The sequence below is a fragment of the Ranitomeya variabilis genome, chromosome 6 (assembly GCF_051348905.1).
Source record: "Ranitomeya variabilis isolate aRanVar5 chromosome 6, aRanVar5.hap1, whole genome shotgun sequence".
Classification (NCBI taxonomy): domain Eukaryota; kingdom Metazoa; phylum Chordata; class Amphibia; order Anura; family Dendrobatidae; genus Ranitomeya; species Ranitomeya variabilis.
The window spans coordinates 536740488-536765033 of record NC_135237.1 but is presented as its reverse complement, the minus strand read 5'-3'; the positions used below and the strand labels follow the sequence as shown (position 1 = coordinate 536765033).

Below are 24546 nucleotides of genomic sequence, written 5' to 3'. Positions count from 1 at the left end.
GGCACTCTGTAAAAAGTGATTTTTATTTGTTCTGGGAGCCGCCAGCTTTCAGGCACGCCCGGAGCAATTACAGTCACCACTCACAGCACTATCAATGGTGGCTGTAAACACGTTCCAGCATTGACTGACAGCCGTCTCTGTACTAATGCACTTTGAATGGCGACAGTAGCCGTGCCAAAATAAGGATGGCGGATCGCTGTGGTCGCATTCCTACCCCTGAAGGCGCCAATCCCATCAGTGTGATGTAAAGTGTTTTGCCTCTTGTAACTATTGTGTAATGTGAATTGTATGTTATTGCGGTTTCTGCCTGTGTAACGTTTACTGCGTAGTTGACCAAAGGGTGTGTTTAGAGTTAATGTTTGTGACTACCCTATAGTGGGAGGGGCTAGTCTTAGGGAGAGTGACTCCTTCTGGCTTGGAAGGCTGATAGGGTCTGGAGTGCTGAGTGAGAACCTCTTATAAAGGTGACACTAAGGGTACCGTCACACATTGAAATTTTCATCGCTGCGACGGCACGATTCGTGACGTCGCAGCGTCGTATAATCATCGCTCCAGCGTCGTAGACTGCGGTCACACGTTGCAATCACGGCGCTGGAGCGATGCCGAAGTCCCCGGGTAACCAGGGTAAACATCGGGTAACTAAGCGCAGGGCCGCGCTTAGTAACCCGATGTTTACCCTGGTTACCAGCGTAAACGTAAAAAAACAAACAGTACATACTCACGCGTCGGTGTCCTTCAGGTCCCTTGCCATCTGCTTCCTGCTCTGAGTGCAGCCGTACAGTGAGAGCAGAGCGCAGCACCGCTGTGATCTGCTCTCACTTTCCGGCCGGCACTCAGAGCAGGAAGCAGACGGCAAGGGACCTGAAGGACACCGACGGGTGAGTATGTACGGTTTGTTTTTTTACGTTTACGCTTGTAACCAGGGTAAACATCGGGTTACTAAGCGCGGCCCTGCGCTTAGTTACCCGATGTTTACCCTGGTTACAAGCGAAGACATCGCTGGATCGCTGTCACACACAACGATCCAGCGATGTCAGCGGGTGATCAAGCGATGAAAGAAAGTTCCAAACGATCTGCTACGACGTACGATTCTCAGCAGGGTGTCTGATCGCAGTAGCGTGTTAGACACAGCGATATCGTAACGATATCGCTAGAACGTCACGAATCGTAACGTCGTAGCGATGGAAATTTCAATGTGTGACGGTACCCTAAGTGTGAGGAGACCAAGCAGGAGAGATAGCAAGATCCTGAAGATAAGTGACTAAGAGGAGGCCTAGCCACAAGATGTTGGGCTTGTAACGTTGAGAAGCAATGAGCCTAAAGAGGACTGAGTACAGGGGACTAGTGAAGGGTCCTGAGCGAACATTCCAGAGTGCCAGTAGCAGTGATGAGCGAATATACTCGTTACTCGAGATTTCTCGAGCATGCTCGGGTGTCCTCTGAGTATTTTTTAGTGCTCGGAGTTTTAGTTTTTCTTGCCGCAGCTGAATGATTTACATCTGATTGCCAGCATAAGTACATGTGGGGATTCCCTAGCAACCAGGCAGCCCCCACATGTACTTATGCTAGCTAACAGATGTAAATCATTCAGCTGCGGCAAGAAAAACTAAAACTCCGAGCACTAAAAAATACTCGGAGGACACCCGAGCATGCTCGAGAAATCTCAAGGAACGAGTATATTCGCTCATCACTAGTCAGTAATGGAAGAACAAGTAAAGCAGACTTGTTGATCAGGACTGTATTATTAAAGCTGGGTTGTGGCGAAGTAGGGAGAAACAGCGGACAAAGAGATCCCTGGAGTATGCTTCTAAGGAAGGATACTGTGTTTAGAATGCTTAAATGTTTATAATGCTTAAATGCTAAATAATGTTGTAATGTTGTGAAATATCCATAAGACTTTGTACCCGCTATCCCTTGTATATATCCCTTACCAAGTTGATTTAGTAAAGAGTTTCATTTTGAATTATGATCTCCCTCTTTGAACTATGAAACATCTGGTCCTGGCATGCCTACAACAACGGTGACATGTGGCCTACATAGGCCTAGGACCCTCTAAGCACAAGTCCACATGCCCAGCCAGGTCTTCCCCTTTCATGTAACGTTCTAGGGCGCCTCAGAAGAGTGCCTCGCCCGCTGCTAAAGCCCCATGCCATCTTACACCAATATGCCTGCATGACTGAAAGTCGGTGGCTCCTGGGAAGAATAAAGTCATTTTCTCCCTGGCTCCTTCATCAGAGGTCCAAAATCATGTTCATGGGGGCGGGAAATAAAACATTAAAGGGGACTGATCTGTGGTTGTTAAAAAAAAAGAATTAATTCCAGAAACTCCCACAGCACTTTTGGAAAGTGTGTAATAAGTCATAGCTATTTATCTTCTGGGGATGACTTTGATCTTTACCTTTGTAGATGATGGACGATTTGTGCTATGTTGCTTCTGTAAATTCTTGGAGGCACCATACAATTAGAAAAGAGATTTCAGTAGATGAAGCATTTAAGCATTTTTTATCTTTGGGACCAACCAGACCCCTATTTCTTGTACACCTCTATACTTCTTTATTATGTCATATTCCCATAAGATGACTTAGACTTGAGTGACAACACGTGGATGACAATGTCACAAGCCACAATGGAGGCTACATTGCCACCTTCACAAGATGGATGAATTATTTATAGTCGTCATCCATTGTTTAAGAAACTTCTTGTCTTTCATCCATTCTCTTTTTTTACGCTTTACGAAGAAAAGATCTCACAGAGGACTTCAAAGGGAATTCTTTTAAAGTGTCCCTCAAGTTTTTGATATGTATGATTTGCTGAATTTTATTGGTTATTAGCAACTATTTTTAATTATTCCAATTATTCTTATTAAAAAAGAAAAAGTATTTTTAGCAAACAGTCCTTATTTTTAACATTGCTTAGCATTATTTGTATATAGATCTTATGTAGATCTATGTATCACCATGGTTACAGACTACAAATATATTCTACGTGTAGTCTGATCCTACAGACATGTTTAAGGTTCTGTTTACACAGTGCCAGATCCATTATTTAACACACACCAATGGTATTGGATATTGATATATATTAGGATCAGTCAGGGGGTTTCTAGTATTTTACGTCATTTTGCTTACAAGAAGGAATGTTTTTATTTGTTTTTGAAGCATTTTTGATGAGTTTTACTTCTGTTTTTTCCTTATTAATTTTGAATATGGGAAAAACTCCGAAATAATTCATAAGCTGCAGAATTGAAAATGGTTCAAATCTGCAAGGAAAATAAAAGCAAGTTGGTTTTTTTTTTTCATTTTTACATAAAGCAGTTTTGGAAGCGTTTTGGAAGAGTTTTGTTTTCTGAATCATGATAGGACCGTGCCTTGACATGCACTTTCTTTTTTTTCTCATCAGGGTTGTTCAAAATTTAAAGTGGAAAAAAATGCTAAAAAAAGTCTACATGAGAACAGCAAAGACGATTAGCACTGAGATGAATTAGAAGAGTCTTTCCAGCACCACTTTTGTGGTCTTCACACGGAATCTCATTGTAGAGTTTACGCAGCAGAAACTTAGAGGAAAGTTAAAGTTTTTGGGGAGTTTTAAATTTTGAGAAGGATTTGAAAATTTCTGCTCAGTTTCCAGTCAATTTCTTCTCCAAAAACTCATAAAACAACCTCTGTATGCATACAGCCTTAAAGTCGTTCCAACGCATAGATTCCTTTGAAAAACTCCATCTGCACTCAGCCTTAAAATGTTGATTTCTAAGGTCGTATTGGAGCAACTCCCACAGCCGTCGTTCAGAGCGAGTCATTATCTGGTCACGGATGACCATAGATATCTTCTGAGTTAGGCTTCATTCATAAGCCCGATTTTTCACGTACAAGTGCTGTCCATGTTTTTCACAGATAGACTATCACAAATGCGAGAGCTATGGGGCCATTGAAATGTCCGTAGAGAGCTTTGCGGAGACATGTCTGAGGCTGGGGTCACACTTGCGAGTGTGATCCGAGAAACTCGCGCATCAATACCCGGCACTGCCGCCGGCACTCGGGACCGGAGTGTTCATCTGCATATAAATACATGAAGCCACACGCTCCGGTGAGAGTGCCGGCGGCAGTGCTGAGTATTGATGCCCGAGTTTCTCGCATCACACTCGCAAGTGTGACCCCGGCCTGATTGTGATCCGAGCGTCGGAACAAAATTGGAAATGCAAATATATGGGTCCGTGAAAAAATTGGACTGCATTTAGATGACAGCCAAGTTTTGAGAGATCCTTGTATTTCATAGATGACTATTGACCGTCATGTAATGCTACATTCCCTCTGCAGCGTCCATTGCAGGGAGGATGGTGTATGAGAGCAGGGCCAGAGATATCTGCATTTTTAAAACATTAGGAGTGGGGTTGGGCAGAATGGTGGAAATTCGCGTTCTTCTACCTAACCCAAACTTTTTAGAAAGTATGGTTCAGGTACCAGAACATTTACATGAATTTCCACCAGAAACTAAACCCCTTTGAAAATATGGCTACCCGAACTGGTAAGAAAAAACTCTCCCATGTCACCATGGCCTTACCCAAACAGTGCACCGGACTTCAGCAGAAAGTCTGTGCTTGGAGTTGAGGCCCGAACAATGCCTGAATGCCGAGTATTTCTGCTTGGGTTCGCCTATCTCTAATTAGGAGTCAAACAATCAGACTTTTGCCCCATGGGAAGGAGAACCTAACGACGACCCTAGAAGAGCGCCCATAGTAGTAATGGGTGCAGGTTTTTCCGCTGTTCTCACCTACTGTATGTGGCACATTCTCAAGGCAATTCTCCTGATAATTAGTAACTTTTCCATCGCATCAAAGTGTTTTTCATTTCTCAAAAAAAATCCTTAATTTTTATTTCTCTGCAGATAATTGTTATTACAAGCCTTGACTCATTTAATAGTGCTTAATGGAGATTTCCCTATGAAGTCATTGCGAGCGTAATGTTGTGATATTCGTTAGCGTTAGATTGGCTTGTCACGGGGAAATCATTTCCCTTTATAGTGAAAAGGAAGAAATAAATGTATCCGTGGATAACATGACTGTAATGTCCAATTATACGAATATGTACAGAGGTTCTGTTAGTTTGCCCCATCAACACAGCAATAGGAGCCGGTGATGGGATCGGAAAGCCTGCGCTGACCCCGGATTTAACCCTTTAAAGGCATTGTTCCATAAATAATATTTATAGCCTATCCACAGAATAGAAGATAATTGCATGATTGCTTGGGGTCTGGCTTCTGAGACCACCGCTGACGCAGAGAAAGGGTGGCTCAAAGTCCCCTGTGTGACTGAAGCGTTAGTGAGTATGTGCAACCACCGATCAATTAATTTCTATAATTCTGTCTATATACGTCTATGGACAAGTAGAGGGGTTTCTTTGTTTTAAAACGAACTAACAAGTTGCTTTCTCACCTTCCTCAGTCCCAGCGCTGCGTCTCCTCTGCTGAATCAGTGTCTGTTATTGTCTGTAGAGCTGGCATCACGTCCATAGAGCTGCAGGTGACAGCACAAGGCGCTCAGTGCCGCTAATCTCACTGATTGGCTGCAGCTCTATCGACTGATGTAAGCTCTGCACACAATAACAGACACTGAGAGCAGTGCTGGAGACTCAGCACTGGACCGTGGGAGGGCGAGTAAAGATTTTAGCCTCCCTGCACACCCTGACGCAGGACAGGGGACATATATGCCAGGATGGGGAACATATATACCAGGATGGGGAACATATATACCAGGATGAGGGACATATATACCAGGATGTGGGACATATATACCAGGATGGAGGACATATATACCAGGATGGGGGACATATATACCAGGATGGGGAACATATATACCAGGTTGGAGAACATATATACCAGGATGGGGAACATATATACCAGGATGGGGAACATATATACCAGGATGAGGGACATATATACCAGGATGGGGAACATATATACCAGGATGGGGAACATATATACCAGGATGAGGGACATATATACCAGGATGTGGGACATATATACCAGGATGGAGGACATATATACCAGGATGGGGGACATATATACCAGGATGGGGAACATATATACCAGGATGGAGAACATATATACCAGGATGGGGAACATATATACCAGGATGGGGGACATACAGTGGGGCAAAAAAGTATTTAGTCATTCAGCAATAGTGCACATTCCACCACTTAAAAAGATGAGAGGCGTCTGTAATTTACATCATAGGTAGACCTCAACTATGGGAGACAAACTGAGAAATAAAAATCCAGAAAATCACATTGTCTGTTTTTTTATCATTTTATTTGCATATTATGGTGGAAAATAAGTATTTGGTCAGAAACAAAATTTCATCTCAATACTTTGTAATATATCCTTTGTTGGCAATGACAGAGGTCAAACGTTTTCTGTAAGTCTTCACAAGGTTGCCACACACTGTTGTTGGTATGTTGGCCCATTCCTCCATGCAGATCTCCTCTAGAGCAGTGATGTTTTTGGCTTTTCGCTTGGCAACACGGACTTTCAACTCCCTCCAAAGGTTTTCTATAGGGTTGAGATCTGGAGACTGGCTAGGCCACTCCAGGACCTTGAAATGCTTCTTACGAAGCCACTCCTTCATTGCCCTGGCGGTGTGCTTTGGATCATTGTCATGTTGAAGTTCCAGCCACGTTTCATCTTCAATGCCCTTGCTGATGGAAGGAGGTTTCCACTCAAAATCTCACGATACATGGCCCCATTCATTCTTTCATGTACCCGGATCAGTCGTCCTGGCCCCTTTGCAGAGAAACAGCCCCAAAGCATGATGTTTCCACCACCATGCTTTACAGTAGGTATGGTGTTTGATGGATGCAACTCAGTATTCTTTTTCCTCCAAACACGACAAGTTGTGTTTCTACCAAACAGTTCCAGTTTGGGTTCATCAGACCATAGGACATTCTCCCAAAACTCCTCTGGATCATCCAAATGCTCTCTAGCAAACTTCAGACGGGCCCGGACATGTACTGGCTTAAGCAGTGGGACACGTCTGGCACTGCAGGATCTGAGTCCATGGTGGCGTAGTGTGTTACTTATGGTAGGCCTTGTTACATTGGTCCCAGCTCTCTGCAGTTCATTCACTAGGTCCCCCCGCGTGGTTCTGGGATTTTTGCTCACCGTTCTTGTGATCATTCTGACCCCACGGAGTGGGATTTTGCGTGGAGCCCCAGATCGAGGGAGATTATCAGTGGTCTTGAATGTCTTCCATTTTCTAATTATTGCTCCCACTGTTGATTTCTTCACTCCAAGCTGGTTGGCTATTGCAGATTCAGTCTTCCCAGCCTGGTGCAGGGCTACAATTTTGTTTCTGGTGTCCTTTGACAGCTCTTTGGTCTTCACCATAGTGGAGTTTGGAGTCAGACTGTTTGAGGGTGTGCACAGGTGTCTTTTTATACTGATAACAAGTTTAAACAGGTGCCATTACTACAGGTAATGAGTGGAGGAAAGAGGAGACTCTTAAAGAAGAAGTTACAGGTCTGTGAGAGCCAGAAATCTTGATTGTTTGTTTCTGACCAAATACTTATCTTCCACCATAATATGCAAATAAAATGATAAAAAAACAGACAATGTGATTTTCTGGATTTTTATTTCTCAGTTTGTCTCCCATAGTTGAGGTCTACCTATGATGTAAATTACAGACGCCTCTCATCTTTTTAAGTGGTGGAACTTGCACTATTGCTGAATGACTAAATACCTTTTTGCCCCACTGTATATACCAGGATGAGGGACATATATACCAGGATGTGGGACATATATACCAGGATGGGGAACATATATACCAGGATGAAGAACATATATACCAGGATGAAGAACATATATACCAGGATGGAGAACATATATACCAGGATGGGGAACATATATACCAGGATGGGGAACATATATACCAGGATGGAGAACATATATACCAGGATGGGGAACATATATACCAGGATGGAAAACATATATACCAGGATGGGGAACATATATACCAGGATGGATAACATATATACCAGGATGGGGGACATATATACCAGGATGGGGAACATATATACCAGGATGGAGAACATATATACCAGGATTGGGGACATAAATACCAGGATGGGGAACATATATACCAGGATGGAGAACATATATACCAGGATGGGGGACATATATACCAGGATGGAGAACATATATATCAGGATGGGGGACATATATACCAGGATGTGGGACATATATACCAGGATGGGGAACATATATACCAGGTTGGGAACATATATACCAGGATGGGGGACATATATACCAGGATGTGGGACATATATACCAGGATGGAGGACATATATACCAGGATGGGGAACATATAAACCAGGATGGGGAACATATATACCAGGATGGGGAACATATATACCAGGATGGGGAACATATATACCAGGATAGGGAACATATATACCAGGATGGGGGACATATATACCAGGATGCGGGATATATATATATATACTAGGATGGGAACATATATACCAGGATGGGGGACATATATACCAGGATGCGGGATATATATATATACTAGGATGGGAACATATATACCAGGATGGGGGACATTTATACCAGGATGGGGAACATATATACCAGGATGGGGAACATTTATACCAGGATGGGGAACATATGTACCAGGATGGGGGACATATATACCAGGATGTGGGATGTATATACCAGGATGTGGGATGTATATACTAGGATGGGGGACATATATGCCAGAATAGGAGACATACAGTATATGCCAGGATGTATGACATATATATCAGGATGAGGGACAAATATACCAAGATGAGGGACATACAGGTGCTTCTCACAAAATTAGAATATCATCAAAAAGTTAATTTATTTCTGTTCTACAATACAGACAGTGAAACTCATATATTATATAGAGTGATTACACACAGTGATCTATTTCACGTGTTTATTTCTGTTAATGTTGATGATTATGGCTTACAACCAATGAAAACCCAAAAGTCATTATCTCAGTAAATTAGAATAAGTAACAAAAAAACACCTGCAAAGGCTTCCTAAGCATTTAAAAAGGTCCCTTAGTCTGTTTCAGTAGTTCCACAATCATGGGGAAGACTGCTGACCTGACAGATGTCAGTCATTGACAAACTCCACAAGGAGAGTAGGCCACAAAAGGCCATTGCTAAAGAAGTTGGCTGTTCACAGAGTGCTGTATCCAAGCATATTAATGGAAAGTTGAGTGGAAGGAAAAAGTGTGGTAGAAAAAGGTGCACAAGCAACCGGGATAACCACAGTCTTGAATGGATTGTTAAGAAAAGAACATTAAAAATTTGTAGGAGATTCACAAGTAGTGGACTGCTGCTGGAGTCATTGCTTCAAGAGCCACCACACACAGACGTATCCAGGACCTGGGCTACAAGTGTCTCATTCCTTGTGTCAGGCCGCCCATAACCAATAGACAACGCCAGAAGCGTCTTACCTGGGCCGAGGAGAAAAAGAACTGGACTGTTGCTCAGTGGTCCAAGGTGCCAAGATGTTGTTTTCAGATAAAAGTAAATTTTGCATTTTATTTGGAAATCAAGGTCCCAGAGTCTGGAGGAAGAGTGGAGAGGCCACAATCCAAGCTGCTGGAGGTCTAGTATGAAGTCTCCACAATCAGTGATGGTTTGGGGAGCCATGTCATCTGCTGGTGTAGGTCCACTGTGTTTTATCAAGACCAAAGTCAGCGCAGCCGTCTACCAGGAAATTTTAGAGCACTTCATGCTTCCCTCTGCCGACAAGCTTTTTGGAGATGGAAATTTCTTTCTCCAGCAAGACTTGGCACCTGTCCACACTGACAAAAGTACCAATACCTGGTTTACAAACAACAGTATCACTGTGCTTGATTGACAGCAAACTCGCCTGACCTTAACCCCATAGAGAATCTATGGAGTGTTGTCAAGAGGAAGATGAGACACCAGACCCAACAATGCAGACGAGCTGAAGGCTGCTATCAAAGCAACTTGGGCTTCCATAACCCCTCAGCAGTGCCACAGACTGATCACCTCCATGTCACACTGCAGTGATGCAGTAATTGATGCAAGAGGATCCCCGACCAAATATTGAGTGCATTTACTGATCATACATCTCAGTAGGCCAACATTTCGGATTTTAAAATATTTTTTTCAAGCTGGTGTTATAAAGTATTCTAATTTACAGAGATAATGACTTTTAGGTTTTCATTGATGACATATATGCCTGGATGGGGACAAATATACCAGCATGTGAGACAGATATACCAGGAGTGGATACAGAATGGAGGAGGGATCAATGCATATGTCGTTATAGGATTTAAAATGCTACAAGGGCCAATACGTCTGATCAACATGCAGGGTGGAGCCCAGGTCCAAATTTTGCAGCTGGGCCCATCGGACTCTAGTTACGGCACTGCATATCAGCCATAGTGAAGTTCTCTCTCTGTCATGAATCCCAATGGCTAGGGATAGCACAGGACAAGCAAAGTACAAATATATTACGGACGAGCTCTAGGGTGATGGAACCTGGGCTGACCGCTGCCCTACGCCTGACAAACGCAACTAGAGATAGCCAGGGAGCGTGCCTACGTTGGTTCTAGACGCCACGCACCAGCCTAAGAGCTAACTAGCACTGCAGAGAAAATAAAGACCTCACTTGCCTCCAGCGGAATGAACCCCAAAAGATATAGTTGCCCCCCACATGTATTGACGGTGAAATGAGAGGAAGGCACACACATAGAGATGATATATATAGTTTTAGCAAATTGAGGCCCGCTGTAAACTAGAAAGCAGAACGATACAAAAGGGGACTGAGCGGTCAGCAAAAAACCCTAATAAAAAAAAAACCATCCTGAGATTACAAGAACCCATGTGCCAACTCATGGCACATGGGGAGAACCTCAGTCCACTAGAGCTACCAGCTAGCATAGAGACATAATAAGCAAGCTGGACAAAAAACCAAACAACTGAAAATCAGCACTTAGCTTATCCTGAAAGATCTGGGAGCAGGTAGGCAGGAACCAAACAGAGCACATCTGAATACATTGATAGCCGGCAAGGGAAATGACAGAAAGGCCAGGTAAAATAGGAAACACCCAGCCACTGATGGACAGGTGGAAACCAAAGGCCGCAACCCACCAAAGTCACCCAGTACCAGCAGTAACCACCAGAGGGAGCCCACAAACAGAATCCACAACATCTCTCATCGTCTTCTTGGTTCTCCTATGATGCCCTTCACAGCAGAACATCGATTAACTAAACTACAACACTACTGTAGCATTGCAGTATATAGTTAAAGTCCTCTAAAGGAAATAAAAAATAAGCTAAAGTAAGGTTTTAGAAATTAAAAAGTAATAATATTAAATCACACAACTTTTCCCAGTTCAAAAGTAAATAACAAAAAAAAACATATTTGGTATCATCATGTCCATAAATGTCCAATCTATCAAAATATACAGTTTGTAAAATAAGTATTTGATACACTACCAATTTTGCAAGTTTTCCCATCTACAAAGAATGGAGAGGTCTGTAATTTTTTTTGTAGGTATACTTCAACCGTGAGAGACAGAATCTAAAAGATAATTAAGAAAATCATATTGTATGATTTTTACATAATTAATTTGCATTTTATTGCATGAAATAAGTATTTGATACAATAGAAAAATAACTTAATATTTGGTACAGAAACCTTTGTTTTTGCATTTATAGAGGTCAGATATTTCCTGTAGTTCTTGACCAGGTTTGCACACGCTGCGGCAGGGAGTTTGGCTCACTCCTCCATTCAGATCTTCTCCAGATCTTTCAGGTTTCGGGGCTGTCACTGGGCAACATCGAGTTTCAGTTCCCTCCAAAGATTTTCTATTGGGTTCAGGCATGGAGACTGGCTAGTCCACTACAGGACCTTGAAATGCTTTTTTATGGAGTCACTCCTTAGTTGTCCTGGCTGTGTGTTTGTGTTCATTGTCCTGCTGGAAGACCCAGCCATGACCCATCTTCATTGCTCTTACTGAGGGACGGAGGGTGTTGGCCAAAATCTCACGATACATGAACCCATCCATCCTCCCTTCAATATAGTGTAGTCGGACTGTTCTCTTTGTAGAAAAGTGCCCTTCAAAGTATGATGTTTCCCCACCATGCTTCATGATTGGGACGGTGTTCTTGGGGTTGTACTCATTCTTCTTCTTCCTCCAAGTACAACAAGTAGAGTTGATACCAAAAACATCAATTTTGGCCTCATCTGACCACATGACCTTCTCCCATGCCTCCTCTGGATCATCCAGATGGTCATTGGGGAACATTAAATGGACCTGGAAATGTAGTGGTGTGAGCAGGAGGACCTTGCCATGATGGCATAGTGTGTTACTGATGGTAATATTTGAGACTGTGGTCCCAGCTCTCTTTAGGTCATTCACCAGGTCCTCCCATGAAGTTCTGGGCTGATTCCTGACCTTTCTTAGAATCATCCTTACCTCACAATCCAAGATCTTGCATGGAGCCATAGACTATGAAAGTCATCTTGTGTGTCTTCCATTTTCTATTAATTGTGCCAACAGTTTTTGCCTTCTCACCAAGCTGCTTGCCTATTGTCCTGTAGCCTATCCCAGCCTTGTTCAGGTCTACAATTTTTTGTCCATGTTGTCCTTAGACAGCTCTTTGGTCTTGGCCATGGTGCAGAGGTTGGAGTGTGACTGACTGAGTGTGTGGACAGGTGTCTTTTATAAAGGTAACGACTAACGAGTTCAAACAGGTGCAATTAATACAGGTAATGAGTGCAGAGTAGGAGTCTTCTTAAAGAAAAACAGGTCTGTGAGAGGCAGAATTAATGCGGGTTGGTCGGGGATCAAATACTTAGGTCATGAAATAAAATGCAATTTAATTATGTAAAAATCATACAATCTGGGTTTTCTTTTTTTTTTTTTTTTTTTTTTTCAATTCTGTCTCTCACAGGTGTGGTGTACCTATGATAAAAATTACAGTCCTCTCCATTCTTTGTAGGTGGGAAAACTTGCAAAATCGTCAGTGTATCAAATACTTATTTTTGCCACTGTAAATCAATTACAGTTGACTCCCCCCCCCAAAAAAAAAAAAAAAAAAACAATACCGTTTTTTGGTCACAGCACTTCCCAACCAAAATCCAAAAATATCCCTATTTTGCAACAATTAAAATATAAACTCAGATCTAACAAAAAGCCTCTCACACAGCTCCATCGATGGAAAAATAAAAAAGTCCGGGACAATGGTGTCACAAAGCAAATGTTTTTTTTTTTTTTTACATAATTCTATACTTTTTGACCACTAAGTTAAATAAAAACACTGTATGAGTTTGGTATCATCGTCATTGTGCTGACTTGCTGAATAATGTTTGCATAATTTTTACAATACAATAACTGCTGTAAAAAAAAACAACAAATTCTGTGACTAAATTGTTTTTTTTTCAAAATTTCACCCCATTTTTCACTACGTTATATGGTAAAATGAATGATGTCATTCAAAACTACAACTTTTCTTGCAGAAAACAAGTCCTTGTACGGATATACTGTATATGGTGAGGATAATAACAAAAATAATGGCTCATGGAAAAAGTGGAGGAAAAAAAGAGAGCGCAAAAGCTGAAAAATTAATTTGCGATTTTTTTTCATTTGGTAAAATGCTTAAACAAAACAATTTTTACATTTTTCATGGTGTTCATACTTAAAATGAATGGGGTTGCCCACTTTTTTTTACAAGATGTATTGGAGTCATGATTGTGGCCCTTACTAATATTTCAGTGCTAGCTATTGAACTACATCCGTGTAGCGAGCATTTTTATTGGTACATTTATACAGTGTCTTCAATAAAATGTAGCCGGAGATCGCGGTATATGCATGCGCTGATTTCAACGCCATTTTATTGAAGTAACGTACTACAACGTCAACATAAAATGTTGTAGTACATTACTTCAATAAAATGAAGTCAGCTCTTGCGTATTCTTCAATCTTTGGCGCCATTTTATTGAAGTAATGTACTACAACGTCAACATAGCAGTGCGCACGTGCCGGCCATAGGCATAATGGCACTGGCTGGCGCTTGCGCACTGCTATGTTGACATCGTAGCAGAATTCTTCAAATGAAATGGCGTCGGAGTCACCGCTTGTGCATACCGCGGTAATTGGTGCCATTTTTGTGGATATGCTGTGTCTGCAAATTCACATATACAGTGTTTTCAATAAAATGGTGCAGTAGTGCTGTATGCGCACATGCTATCTCCGGCGCCACACTGCGCAGGCGCGGCCCATCCTGGCTTTGGACTGTTGTAGATAAGATTACAGGTTTTCCTCCTTCCTCACAGATCGTGCAGCTCTCCCGCTCTCGGTGACCACTGATGGAGGAGCATGTGACCAGACTCATCCATCAGCCTCTTCCAATAGGAAAAGAGCTTTCTAGTGTCGGCACTTTCCATTAGGAAGAATCATCAGATCTGGTCTGAAGAAGACAAATCATTGATAGTCCAATGATGGAGCTTTGGTAAAATTTGGTGATTATTTCATCCCTTCTCGATCTTCTTGCACCTGGAGAGCTTCTTGGGTTGCACCGGATGTTGTAAGAAGATCCAATGTTAAATGTTGGGATAGGTGAGGCGGGCCGAGATAAAGAGTTATACCATTTGTTAAGAATTAATGAGGGCTCCTGTGACTCCACTTTATTGCACTAATTGGTTTTGTGGTATCTGTGGAATGTACGGCTGATACAAATGGAAGGCTTTGCATGACCAGTTGTTGGTATATAGGCTTGCTGACATCACTAGAGACCTGGGTCATGTTCCTTCCATATGTTGTTTGCCAAAAATATCTGCAGAGGGAAAAAAGGAAACCAATGGGAAAAATGACAATAATTCAATGAAAAGACTAATTAATCAGGACTAAATTTGCCTATTACAGGATTCATGCAGCCTTTCATAGATTCATATATAGAGATGAGCACATTTTCTAAAGTTTGCTCAGGGAGCTTTTTGTTCAAGTCGGCAAAAAATGTGATGGTTTTAGCACAAATCGAAAAAGTGCTCCAAAGCCTCCAGTTGCCCTGAGAAGATGCAGGTAACACTCTGAGGTCTTCCAGGACTGTTTCCAACCTCTTTACAGCTTTTTAATGCAAAGCCAACCTTAGTAATGTCAGTGTCCTTGATATATATGACTTTTGCCTCATTAATTTGCCATCAACTGATCTAAAATAAATAGTGGTGTATAAATACTGGAAGTTTAACACAGAAAATATAGCAATATTGGGTGCGGCAAAAAGCAGACTGTAAACAGGTACAAAAAATCACTGATAGAAGCAGCTCCCTGTCTAACACAGTGTAAGTGACTACTATATCTCCTGTCTCAAAATTTCTTACAAATAAACATATATATTTTCAACTCCTCACACCCTAATCCTCACACTGTATGTCATCTCCTTCTGAGTGAGTGCTGAGGTTCTCTCTCTTCTCCACATTCCACATTCCACATAAATTTGCAGCAGCATCCCCTGCTTGGGCTTTTATACTGGCTATGAGTCATATAGGCCCTCAAGACTGGCTGTGCTGTAGGGCGTGGTAACTGCAAGGCATGATGGGGAAGCCTACTGGGCCAAGCCCAAGGTTATGTGATCAGTAACATGGTGGAAGCCATTTTTTGCTATTTGTCTGGAACAAACTGCATAGTATTCCAACAAAAATATTAATAGTGAACTCAATTCATGCAGAATCTATTCAGTCATTGTCCCATCCTCCCATATTTGATCTCCATGTGCCCTTGAGTGTACTTTTGTGGTTTTCCCTTTTTACCAAACTGTTGCTATAGGCTCAGTTTAGGTGTAAAAACCCCAAACTGACCATTTTTTCCCTACCCGCACTGTTTTTCCAACCCTTTTATTGTCCCTGATGTTTGGCTGTAGTGTTGACATCATGTTGACAGCGCTGCAGCCAATTCCTCAGCCCAGTGGCTTTGCCTATATAGACAACACAAGCTGCTGAGCTCAGTAATTGGCTGCAGCGCTGTTGATGTGACATAACAACTGCAGCCGAACAACAGTGATTGGAACAGATCTGTAACCAGGGACAAAAAATAAGGCTCAGTTCTTTTTTTTATGCAAGCTGGTAACCCCTCCACATGGTGTATTAGGTGGGTCTTCTCTCTTAAAATTATTTCTTTTAAGCAAACATTCAGTGCAAAGTTGAAAGGGGTTCCTACAAATTTTCAAGTCAATTTGTGGTTGCACAGATTGGAAAATCTAACCTTTTCTCCGGGCTTTAGGACTATATCTTGATCTGACTTGCATTTTGTAAAATATCGACAACTTCCCTCTTTAGGAACCGTTCTTACGGGTAGATCGCCTTACCTCATATGACAATGTTTACATCGTAAGTGAACCGGTGCGGTCTATCGAGCAGCAGCCATATATTTATTATTTATAACTTCCATATTTATATCCTTCACTTACTGGAAATGACTCCAGCACTTCAGCTGAATGAGACTTTCATATCTGTCATTAAATGCTGGGACATTGTATACTCTGTACCGTAATATTACAGAACTGCGCGTAAAGGACTACTCAAAACATTTTGTAAAGTAGGGATTAGAAAAAATATTTATGTAGTCAAGAAATTGCATGAACAAAACAAGAAGCTAAACCGTGGTTGGAAAGGGCATGTTGGGAGAGTGGATATTTTGTCTTTCTTGCCTTTATGAAGAGAGGGGCTACCAGCTGCCGATACGGTATGTGAAGAAGAAGAGAAAACGTCTACAAAAGTGTGATATATTCACATACACTCTGGATATAAATACATGTGTATAATAGTTGTTAAATTTTTCATGTGGTTCTCTGTTGTCAACTCTAGAAACTCGAGAGATCATAGTTGTGCCAGAACTTGGCACTAGGATGAAAACCAAGCATGGCTTTCAACTAAAATTAGGGTAGAAGCTACACGACTAGTAAGCCATATACTATTTGTCCTTTCTTACCTTTCCTTGTGGCTTGATGAGTAATGTCAGGGAGATCAGAAAGATTGGCTTGACATAAGCTGAGTACTGTCAGAGAGATCAGGAAGATTGGCTTGACGTAAGATGAGTAGTGTTCGGGAGATCAGAAAGATAGGCTTGACGTAAGATGAGTAGTGTCAGGGAGATCAGGAAAATTGGCTTGACGTAAGATGAGTAGTGTCAGGGAGATCAAGAAGATTGGTTTGACATCAGATGAGTAGTGTCAGGGAGATCAGGAAGATTGGCTTGACATAAGATGAGAAGTGTCAGGGAGATCAGAAGTTATCACACTTCTGCTACCAATTGTCAGGATACTCATATAATTGACTGACGGTTGATGGAAGAGGCAGCAACTACTATTTGTGATAATTATAGGGGATAACTCAGGAGACTCTTCGCATGGAACAAGACAACTACAGGACACAGTTTTATAAGTGGTAAAGTCTATATTATCACATGGTGATTCAAACAGGTGCAGAGAGAAACTCAAGTCCCCAACACTTGGAGTAAATATTAAACGCAGCTTAGCAGTCTATAGGAAACTTCAGAGGAAAATGCAATCACGCAGAAAGTCTGTGAAGCACAATTATTCTTGAGGATACTTGACACGAATAAGTCCTTGTTTTAGTCCAAACACAGATAGGTATGCTTATAAGGCAGTTCAAATAATATCTTAGCTCAACCAGGGAGGCCTGGGTAATAGTCTCAAGTTTTTGCAGAGCAGCAACAGCTTACATGTCCAGAAAATGCAGATGGAAGTAAACACGGGCAGCAGATGAAGGAGGATTACTGGAAACTGGTGTATGCAGCAGGAACTCAGAGCAGAGAAGCAGGATCACCACACAGGTTCACAGGAGCAGGTATATAGCCAGGGAGTCATCAGAGTCAGGAGCTGGATGCAAGGCAGAATACTCTAGCACAGACTGAAGGCTTGGGTGGAGTTTTATAGCAGGAAGACACAGTGCACATGAGACCAAAGACGCCATCTTGGAAAAGGGCAGTAATGCACAAAAGGTAATAAAAAATGTTCAGAGTCCTGACACTATTGCTATTAGGCAGGTTATTGGGCGCTTCCACAGTGAATGTATAATATATATACTGTATATACATCCGATTTCACCCTTGACCAGCAATCGTCCAGAGAGAATCCAACAAGTGGGGAATCAATGTATATATATAAAATGTATTCTTTTGTACGGTCACGTCCAAGCTCCACATCAACCAAAGAAGAACTAGCTGCCAACACCAAAGGCTTACTACAGGCCAACTGGACAGCCATTGCTGGCAACGTTGAGCCTTGCGAGGCTTCTAGGATCTGGTTTGTAGAGCAAGAGAAGCAAAGCTATTGGCTATTAAATTTTATGCATTTAATCCAACAATTAGTCAGTGCTTATAAAAATGTACAGGATGTTACAAATGGGACAAGACAATACTGTATATACAGTCACATAGAAAATAAAAGGGATAGACAAAGAAAAGTTACTAGATCAGTTGTCAGAGGAATGGCGCAGATCGTGCGAAGGGGAGCACTCTGATTAGAAAATGGTGCAGCCCTTACAGCACACTGTATCTCCGAGAACTGTCCATGGGTTCTAGGCCAGAACCTGCTGTTATCAGATACCAGCTACTCCCACCTACCTCCCCTGGTGACCTCAGATAAGGGCTGGTAAAAAAGTGCCAAAAATTATGAGATCCCTGATTTTAAGGATATTTGCCCCCTGGAGGTCACAGGCGTGAGATATTACTTCTATATTTCCTCTCACAATTTTAGCTTTCTATACATACGAGACATGACATGTACAACTTTATCTACCTGGCTGATATTAATTCTGGTATGATGCGTAGGCCGTACAACAATGCAAGTGAATGCATTGCGTTTGCCACTGTGGCACAATGCCAAAAAAATATGTTTCTCATATCTACCTGGTAACATGGCCCCCAAAATGGTGAAACACTGGCCGTGTTGAATAGACCATTGCCTTGAAGTCAGGAAGAACCTAATTATCCAGGGACAGAAAAGTATCACCAGCCTGATTCATATTTGTCCTGACCACTTCAAGGGAGGTGGCTCCACCACAGACCGTTTGTTTAGCATTGGTGGGGGTATTGAGAAAATGGGAGGAAGAGATTGTCATGGCCCTGATTTAAAACTCATAGAAAAGCTATGCTCCTATGCTCAATATGAGGGTGACAAGTAGTGTGAGATAGCAGGATTTAGATGACTCTTACAACTTCCACAGACTGTACAACATCACACACTTACATTGTAAAGCTAAAAAATGCACATGAAGAATATTTGCTTTTGCTTGGACACAAGTCAATTTTGCTCTGCTCATGCATTGATCCTAGTGTCCTCATACTAAATTTAAGAACAGCACATGCGCTGACTAACATTGTTAGCTCATGGGCAAACTCTGGAACCTGCACGGATTAGCAGAACAGAGAATTTTTACCCGTTGAGACACTTTTATCCTTGTTACAAAATGGGGCAGCGGGTCAGAAGCTCAACCGGTGCTTTATTCATCCTCTATGAGTCTTCCGGAAAAAGCAGAGCGCAATGCTCGGCATCCCCCTAGGGAATAAATAGAACAATGGTTGGGCATTCGGACTCCATTCTAACTGGGATTAAAGTTAGTCATTTTGCCAATTCATATGAGTCCCAGTGGTCGAACTCCTCCCCCCAACTGATCGAAAAGTTATCACCTTTCCTTTGGATAGGTGATAATTTGGTTTCAGTGGACAACCTGTGTAATAGACGGACCAGTGGCAAGCCTAAAGAGGTTGTTAACTACAATACTTTAGTACAACTAGCCCCATGATAGTCTTAACCGAAACAATAAAACATCCAGTATCCATGGGACCCCTGTTTCCCTCCACTGGTGTCCCCCACTGGAATCCTTGCTTCTTCCAGTGGGGAATGTCTCATATCTGAGTGGCTGCTTCAGCTATGTGATATCTCCAGCTTGAATCGGAAGCAAAGAGACCAAGGTGAGTACTTTTTATTAAAAATATTTTTCAGGTTTTTTTAATTATTCACAGTGGGGAGCCATGCTAATAGTACAGGAACAGAAGGCTTACTCATCTCAGGAATCTACTCCCTTCTTTAGTACCACAGCTCCGACAGAAGCATTGATGTCCTCCTGACCACCATTCTCCTGACCCGCGAGCCAATTAGTGTCTGCAGTAGTCACGTTACTGGTGGTCGTGATGTGTGAATAAAGCTTCTTTCCTATTATCAGCATGGCTTCCCGTTATGAATTACAAAAAAGTTGAAAACCCCTTTAAGCATGTGGTGCAACAATGAACTAATGGAAATTACTTTAGAAAAATTTTTCAGTGGTGGGAGCGAGATTCGACTTAGGGGCTCCAGTCATTAATTCTGAAAACTCTGCCTTTTGTAACACCATGTAGTCTTAGACTGTGCTCACTGGGTCTTTTTTGCTAAATTTTTTTTAGAGGAAACTGAGCAGAACCTTCAAGTTTTTTGAGGAGTTTAGAATTTTTGAAAATAATTTGAGGAGTTTCCTCTCAGACTCCGCTAAGTTTCTGCTCCAAAAACTCCTTGAATACTCTATGTGCACATAGCCACTAAGTAGAAACTAGTAGTTTTTGTTGAGTTTTTTACCTTTTTGAGAAGGATTTGGAGAATTTATGCTTTATAGCTGTGTGTATATACAGCTGAGTTAAATTTTTGAGAAGTTTTTGGTGCAGAAACTCTCCAAATCCTCCTTCAAATCTCAAGACTACATGTGCACATTCTGATAAAATAAACTACTCAAGAAACTCTGTGTGAACATAGCCTTAACCCACAAAATTGCTGTATCAGAAACCTCATGAAGCTATGATATTAAAAAAAAACTTTTTGACAGTGTGGGTGATCAATGAGTGGAACAGGCTGCCACGAGAGGTGGTGAGCTCTCCTTCAATCTAAGTCTTCAAACAGAGGCTGGACAGAGATCTGTCTGAGATGGTTTAGTAAATTCTGTATTGATCAGGGGGTTGGATATGATGACCCTGGAGGTCCAGTCCAACGCTAACATTCCATGATTGTCCCTCCTCATGGATCTTTGATTTTTTTGTTCCTTCTAGGCCGTGCTCTGCTACGACTCACAGAGAAGAAGCTGGAGAGGATGGGGATTGTTCAGGAGAGTCAACGGCAATATGTCTTACAACAAGTCCTTCAGCTGAAAGTCCGGGAGGAGGTCCGAAACCTCCAGCTCCTGACACAAGGTACGAGACGTCCGTTCAATAACAGTCCGATGGCATCTCACCGCGTTGTCAAGAAAATAAGCGGCTGACATATTAATCTGAACAAACGTGCCCTTTCATGGTGTGAATTACTTTTTAAAGGTCTCCTCAGGTAGTTTAAAGAAAGCTACAGTAGTTATAAAGAACAATGCAGATACGGCCATGTGGAATTGACCACTTGGCAGGATGAATGTCGTCTTGATCCACAAAATATCGGTGTTCTGGCGGTTTAAATGTCAGCCTGCTAAGATGAAAATAGCTTTAAAGAGCGTATCCAGGAGCCGGGAACGCAGTCATTTGTACTTCTGTTCACATTTTCTGTATTTCTTCGTCGACTTGCTGTATCTTATTGTAAACAGGAGTCACGAAATGCTCAGCACAAGATAGATAATAAAACAACCGCTGCAACTCGAGACGCCCTCCACACACCACTGTGGATTTATAGGACCAGTAAACCTGCCCTCCACAGTATAAGGGCTCATTCGGACCTTATCGATTTTCATTCGTGTTTTAGAACAGATTTTGATCAGTTTTTGGTCAGTTTTTACCATCATCAGTTTCTCTTGTATGCAAAAATAAACTGGTGGCGGTTTCTCTGGCTTCTCCTATAAAACAGTCAGTGAAAAATGCACGGCACATAGATGGCATCTGAGTGCTTTCTGATTTATTTTTTTTTGGCTTTCACAAGTTTGATCCGACGCTCTGATCAGGATCAGACATGTTTCGGTGTCAACAGCTCAGTGCGCAAATACGCATGGAAATGTGTAGACTATGATAGGTATTAGATCTAGCAATTGAAAGCATGGAAAGGACAAGTATGTGAGAAACGGATGTCTGAATGAGCCCCAAGAAGAAGACTGAATTTCATGGCTCCACCTTACTGGAGCGGATATTGTGACTTTTTTGCAACTTTTTGGAAATCTGCCTTAAAGAGGTTGTCCAGGCTTGGGGCTCAAGTTTGCAGTCACTCTATGTAACTGGAGCCTTGTGAATCCTCACAGTGCACACTGTCTGGATTCTTTGGTGCCGGAGTGGGCGGTCATGTGACAGCAAGTATGTGATTTTCATTAAGGCCGGGGTCACACTAGAGAGAAATATGGACGTATGACAGGCGCAAAAACAACGCATTGCACTCGGACCAATGTTTCTCTATGGGGCAGCTCCCATCAGCCGTATATTGCTCGGCTGTATATTACAGACTGAGAAAATCGCAGCATGCTGCGATTGTCAGTTTATTCTGAGAAAAATACGGCAATGCAAGTCTATGGGGGCGAGAAAAATACGGATTACACACGGACCACACGTCTGCCTTGCGAGAAATACGCATCGGTGTCCTATAGAAAAGCCGGTAATTCAGTGCGGTGTGCAGTAAAATCACACTGATAGGTTAGAATAGATCAAATAAATGTCTACATATAGTATAGGTATATATATATATATGTAAATATATATATACAGTTTGTCATTCACACACACACACACACACACACACACACACACACACACACACACACACACACACACATATATATTTAATACAGAGCTAGATATTGCACCTAAACTCCATTGAGACACAATCTTTGGTCAAGTGTGGCACTTTTTTTGGATTTCATACACACCCTTTAGGCTATATTGCCACGATGAGCTTTTGGTGAGTTTTTGATTTTTTGCACCATTTCTGCACCTATTACATAAAGTAGATTACTTGCATTTTTTATAAAATACGCAGCTGAAAAAAACTCACCAAAAACTCATCGTTGGAATTTAGCCTTACTGGAAACTCATGTGGGGCATCTGCAGTTCTCAGTTCGGTAAAGCAATCGATGTAAGTGCCATTTGTGGGGCGCACATAATACTGCCGATTAGTCTGAACATTCATGTGCTGAACAGCGAGCTGTGAATTGTCTGTGCAGCAACAATGAAGGAACAGATGTTGGCAGATTAAGGTGTTATTGTTAGATGAGAAGTGTCTCGTCGTTGGACGACATCCAGGGCGGTTGTGATCTGTATTTCGGGTAGAGGTAACATATTGCACTGTAAATCTGCACAACTAAACCTTTATGCAGAGCGCTGGATGGATGAAGTGTCGAGAATGTGGAGGTACTGCTGTCATTACACTGCGTCTCACAGTCAGAAGGATCATTTTTGTTAATGGATTCTGCAGACTATTTTGTTAAAAGGGATGGATTTTATAGATTTGTCCTCTTATGCAAAACCATTCTTTCTTCCCAGTGCATACTTTGTCCATGAATACAATGTAATGCTGTCTTGTCCCAATAGGGGGGCATCATAGAAAATTAGAAAATTATTGTAAATGATCTAGAGCACACATGTCCAATCCTAGCCCGCGAGCCAAATTTTCCCGCAGGGTGATTATATTTGACGGACGATGCTGGCACCACCCTCCCACTCCCGCCTGGTATCGCACTTTTAATTGTATCGGCATCCTGGATGTGGGGGCCATTATACTGTATGGAGGACTATGTTGGGGGCCATTATACTGTATGGAGGACTATGTGGTGCCATTATACTGTATAGAGGGCTATATGGGGCTCATTATTCTGTATTGAGGACTATGTGGGGCCCACTATTCTATATGAAGGTCAATGTGGGGAGGACTATGTGGGAAGTCCATTATTCTGTATGGAGGGCTGTGGGGTTCATTATACTGTATGGAGGACTATGTGCTGCCCATAATACTGTATAGAGGACTTTGTGGGGCCACTATATTGTATGAAGGACTATGTGCTGCCCATTATACTGTGTGGGGTCATTATACTATATGGAGGACTATGTAGGGCCCATAATTCTGTATGGGAATCACAATTGGGGCATCATACTGTGTTTGGGTCACCATATTTTGCGAGGGGTGGGTACAGTAGGGTCATCATACAATGTGTATGGAGGTTGCTGTGGAGGAATTCACTGTGGCAACATACTTTATTATCTGTAGAATTTATTAATTCAAAGATTTTTATCCTTTGTTATTACACATTTAAATTAGACCATTGGGCCATATGCTTTCTAATGCTCTTACATAAAATATTATATTATTCCAGTATGCCCCATTTCTATTAATTGAAATGTTCTTTGTTCGTGGGACAACCACTTTAAGTTTGTTTCCATATGAATAAGTTATTCATTATATTTGATACTTAGGAAAAACTTCCTCAACTGTGGACTTTTTTAATAAATATTAAGGTTGGCCATCGACTTTGTCCAAGTTTTTAAGTTTGGCCCTCTGTGTATTTGAGTTTGACATTGTTGATCTAGAGGATTCCTGGATAACC

General features: G+C 41.8%; 1 protein-coding gene across 2 annotated transcripts in view; it reads left to right on the top strand.

Moving 5' to 3' along the window:
* Positions 1-24546, top strand: part of SAMD12 (sterile alpha motif domain containing 12) — a 632284-nt gene that overhangs the window by 325638 nt on the left and 282100 nt on the right. For both annotated transcript variants that reach the window (XM_077271133.1, XM_077271132.1), the window contains exon 4: positions 21098-21238. In XM_077271133.1, the coding sequence (XP_077127248.1) occupies positions 21098-21238 (141 nt within the window). The remainder of the gene's footprint in view (positions 1-21097; positions 21239-24546) is intronic.